Source organism: Pavona decussata, unplaced genomic scaffold (genome assembly GCF_977016875.1).
Source record: "Pavona decussata unplaced genomic scaffold, jaPavDecu1.1 SCAFFOLD_114, whole genome shotgun sequence".
In the NCBI taxonomy this organism is placed as follows: domain Eukaryota; kingdom Metazoa; phylum Cnidaria; class Anthozoa; order Scleractinia; family Agariciidae; genus Pavona; species Pavona decussata.
Genome location: NW_028145528.1, coordinates 3,245,269 through 3,249,746, shown reverse-complemented (window position 1 = coordinate 3,249,746; position 4,478 = coordinate 3,245,269). Strand labels below are relative to the sequence as shown.

General features: G+C 40.1%; 1 protein-coding gene across 1 annotated transcript; it reads right to left on the bottom strand.

The window, feature by feature from the left end:
* Window positions 1–2,575: 2,575 nt before the first annotated feature.
* On the bottom strand, window positions 2,576–4,478 carry LOC146470241 (uncharacterized). The gene is made up of 2 exons (XM_085122302.1): window positions 3,556–4,478; window positions 2,576–2,990 (listed from the first exon to the last, which is right to left on the bottom strand). The coding sequence occupies exons 1-2, from the start codon at window positions 4,379–4,381 to the stop codon at window positions 2,821–2,823; spliced, it is 996 nt and encodes a 331-aa protein (XP_084978428.1). The 5' UTR covers window positions 4,382–4,478; the 3' UTR covers window positions 2,576–2,820.

Here is a 4,478-nt window from a genome sequence, read left to right as displayed (position 1 = left end):
ACAATCTATAATCGTCGCCAAATTAAAACTCTTGGGAAGATTGCTAACTTTTACCTTGCCTTCCCTTTCCTCCCCTCCCCCTATGTCAATGTTGAGTTGTAGCTGTGAATCTTTAAACATTATTCTTGGTGGGATTACAACATGCTTGTTTTCTAACCTTCCCAAAAGAAATTGGCGAGGATTGTAGCTTCAGTAATTGAATAACCCGGCGGCATTTTTCGGGTAATATTTTAAAAACCATTTCAAGACAGACATACATTTTCTTAATTTTTCATAGTAGCTTTTCAGTGGATCGAGAGCCTCGTTGAATCATTCAATCCGTCATTGTAAGGGCAAGCATGCAGAGCTCTTAACAAAACAATGTTATGCTCCAACAAATGACGTAGATGAGGAAATGAAAGACGCCTTTTACTTAGGGTGAGATTGATTGGGAGAAAGCAGCACAATAAGCCCATGACAGAGTTGCCTGGCTTCTCCAGGCAACTCATGCCTCGTGTACCATGTAGGCATGGCGGAATAAGTAACATCAATGCGCAAATTACAGGTTCCAATCCTGTTTCGTGTTTTAGCATGGAAAAGGCTTGCTTTCAGATGGCAACATTGCCTTCCCCCGCCCCTTAAACCTGTTTTACCCCTCTGTACCTTTCACACAGTGTTAACCTCATAATACTTTCAGTCACTTTTCTCAATACGCCAGGTATGCTCACCAATAAGTGTATGGGGACACCCACCATAAAATTCACATCCACGTTGACCACATCCATACCCTCCGCCGACCTAGCCGTACTTTCACATTCCCAATGTGACATCAGTGAGCCTCAAACATAACCCCAGATACCACTATAACTTTTGTTACGGTCAACATTGGCTCGATCAACATAATGCTATAGCGATATCGAAGCAGTAGCACACTCTTGAGGATGTGAACGTTTTTAAGACTTACATCTTCCCATTTGTCAGGAACATAGTGAACATGTTTTTCTTTTGGTTTTCAGACTCAACCACACCAGTTTTGTCTTGTCATGATCGCTTTGCGCTGCGTCTTCTATTTGTCCGTCGTAGACTGGTAACAGATGTCAGTTTCACGTTAAAATATCTTCAAGGGAAAGAGGCCATTCGTAGAGACACTCCAGATATGTGTATCAGTACAAAATTAAAGTAGTGAGCCTTAATGCACAGTGCCTCTTTCATGGAGCAGTTGTACAGAAATATAATAACATTATTCGTTTCTCTTTTCAAAGCGATAGATTTTGGGGTATATAATAGAAGATACCCTAAAAGTCAGGTTAAAACCTAACTTTTAAAAAAATACGCCGATGCTTTAACATTTGGGAAAAATTTGAATATATTTTCAAAAGTAAAAATGATTTTTCGTTTATGACATAGACACTGGTATATGATTTTCCTCTCGGGTACCACTGCTGTGTAATTGTGGGTTCCAAAAAGCTGCAATTCGTCACACTGGACGAAAAAATGGATTTGGTCCAAATTTGCACTTAGCAAATTTAAGCAAATTTGGTAAAAAGATACAGCAAACTAGTGGCTCAGGTAACCAGACCCGCAGCTATTTCTGATGAAGTCAAACAGCAGTTACTGATCTAATAGCGGGGAGTCAAATCAATTAAAAGTGAAGATCCTGATTAATAAGGAAAGCACTGGTTAATTTGCCCTTCTTTAACTGGGTCAATAAATCTTCAAATTTTGTGTCTGTTTCCTGATTTTCACACGATAAAATGTTTAACAGTTTCTGATTGTTTGCTAACTATCATAGAATCCTCGGCCGATTTTGACTTTTATCCTCTTCTACAATTTTGCAGTACAAATTCCAAGAGCACTTTTTACGTGCTTTTTTTATCCCTATCATAATTTTGTCAGGTCAGAAGAATAAGTAATATTTCCGTTCATCTTCAAACAGGTCAGTTAAATGATCACTTTAAAGCAAAATGCCTTTTTCAGAAGTTGTACTTTTTTTCCATAAACTGCAAACCACTCGGTAAAATTGAAACCCACTGTAAAAATTGCGTTTATTTTTTATTACGCATTTTCCTTTCCAGTACGAAGTCGATTTTCCTCGGTACGCCTGCGAAACTAGAGTCCTTTAGCTAAAATGTTTCCGCTTTGTGCCAAAAATTTGGGGGCAAAAATATTGATATTTGGAAAACGTATACTACGGATTACATTTCCATACCAGCAGCTATTGGTCAAAGTTTCTATGTCAGATATCCGTAAAGACCAGTTTAAACAATTAGAAACAGTCTCAATCAAGTTGAAATTCAAAGGGTACTGTCCATTGCAATTGGAATGGTATTGTGACCATTAGACCTTTGGAGGCCCAAAGAGGCAAGCTAATTGCGTCCCCCTCTCCCCTCCCTCCTTCTATCCTTCTACCTCATCCTTTTGAAAAGAAGTCCCTCAAGGTGCCAATTCAATTGAAGTATAATATATAATCTTTTGCCCCCTGCTTGAGTTTTATAGAGAGAATATGATTTTATGTGGACAACTAAGAGATTCTCATTCTTATATAACAACGCAACTTAGTACTTTTAAAACTTGACACAATAAAGAAGACTGGAACTTCCCACAAATCAACTTCATTTACTAAACCTGAGATCTTAGCAAAGCAGAACAACAGCTCATGTTATTTTAGAAGGAGATAAATGATATTCGTTAACAAAGTACATTGCAAATAAAATAAATTCCTTAACATTAGAGGGAAAACCGACCGCTCTGCTTCGTTTAAATTACTTGAGAATTTACAAAAGATCGTCATTGAAAGTATTTTCTTAGATTTAATTTTTCTATAAAACGGTTTGCAATTATTCACGATTTAGGGACTTTCACCAGTGGCTTGTTCACTTTTAATGTTGCTTGAACTGGAGATGGTCTATCCCACTGCGTATTTGATGACTTGACGATACTTGGTTTCGGTTTCAGCGAGTCATGGGGTTTGTCGTTTGCGGGCTGTTCATTATTTTTCTCTTTCTTACAACCTGTTTAGAAACAACACAAAGCATTTAGAAAGATAAAACAAAGGCAAAACCTGCGACGTTTATTAGTGTACTGATCGAAACGTCGAGCCTTAAATCTCTCTGTAATTTTTGCATGATCAATAAGAAGATTGTTTACCAACGAAAAAACAAAGGTGCATTATATCATGTCATTTCCGCCGATGCATGAAAACTTTTCTTAGGGGCCCTTGCAAATCGCTAACCGACTAGCAACCCAGGAATAAAATCTCGAAGTGGTCGGGATGGTAATCTCCTTTTGTGTCAGCAGCAACAATACAAGTATTGGATCCTATTTAATGGTGCTAAGGTAGGCGATACGGAGTTGCTCTAAAACAAGCACGAGGAAGTTACACACTGCTTTAGTCCAGCTGATCGTAATTTTAACGATTAAGTATTTTCTTCAAAATCTAACAATTTCTATTTCAGTCCTCATACTGTCACGACGACGATTAACGTTGACTTATTGTTTCTTATTGCCTTCTCTTTTAAAACTGACTAGTCATGAGTGGGTAAGTCAGCTATTTACTACAAAGGAGTTTACACTTACAACAGCACATCATGGGGTTTCCAAAGCAGTCACCATAGAGTCCTCTGAATCCCCCTCCACAGCCTCCACAGCCTCCGTAGCCTCCGTATCCCCCGTATCCCCCGCACCCTCCGCACCCTCCATAACCTCCGCCCCCTAATCCACCACCAAACAAGGGAAACCCTGGTCCAATTCCACCTAAACCATACGGACCACCGAAGCCACCGCACCCACCGCATCCAGGACTGGGCCAGACTCCACCGAGGCATCCACAAGGAACAGTGTACGGTCCGCTACAAGAAATCACTTGATATGTTGGCCCAGGAGCACAAGGTAATGGGCATAGGCACCTACGGCGGAACTTCTTCAACTTGTTGATACTAGGCGACAATGGTGTTATCTCGATTTTTCCAGGCGGACTGACAGCATCCAAAAAGAATTGAGCTTCCTGTTTTTTCACTTTCGAAGGAGAAATTTCTGAACCGGGGGGTTGTAGTGCAGTTATGGTGAACGGTCCTCCAATTCCCAATGTATTTTTCCATTGTAACTCGTCGTCTCCACTTGAGTCTCCGCTTTCTTGTTCTGGTTCAGCTCCACTTGAATCCTTTGTCTTTTCATCGCCCTCGAGCTCCTCGTATGCATCTCGTTTCTCTCTATCCCGAGGCTCGTCGTTAGTGGCACTCCCATCTTCCTCGTCGTCTCCTTCATCCCCAGACGTCTCCAGTTCATCATCAACACCAGATTTTTCTTCGCGCTTAATTAAAAGCTCATTGTCTTCCATCACAGGCTTTGCTGTTGACAGAGCAAACAGAGTAACTAAAACAACAAATAAAATCACTAATTTCATGCTTGCTTGAGGGAAAAGAATTGTGATTTTGTCAACGTTTCTTAGATGCACTGTTCCAGTAAAAAACGTTTTGTTATTAATGGTCTTCACTAGCACG

Excerpts from the sequence above, each read along its gene's own strand:
- LOC146470241 (XM_085122302.1), bottom strand. The coding sequence starts at position 4,381 with ATGAAATTAGTGATTTTATTTGTTGTTTTAGTTACTCTGTTTGCTCTG. Across the intron at positions 2,991-3,555 it reads AAACCCCATGATGTGCTGTT|GTTGTAAGAAAGAGAAAAAT; the intron begins GTAAGTGTAAAC and ends GTTTCTAAACAG.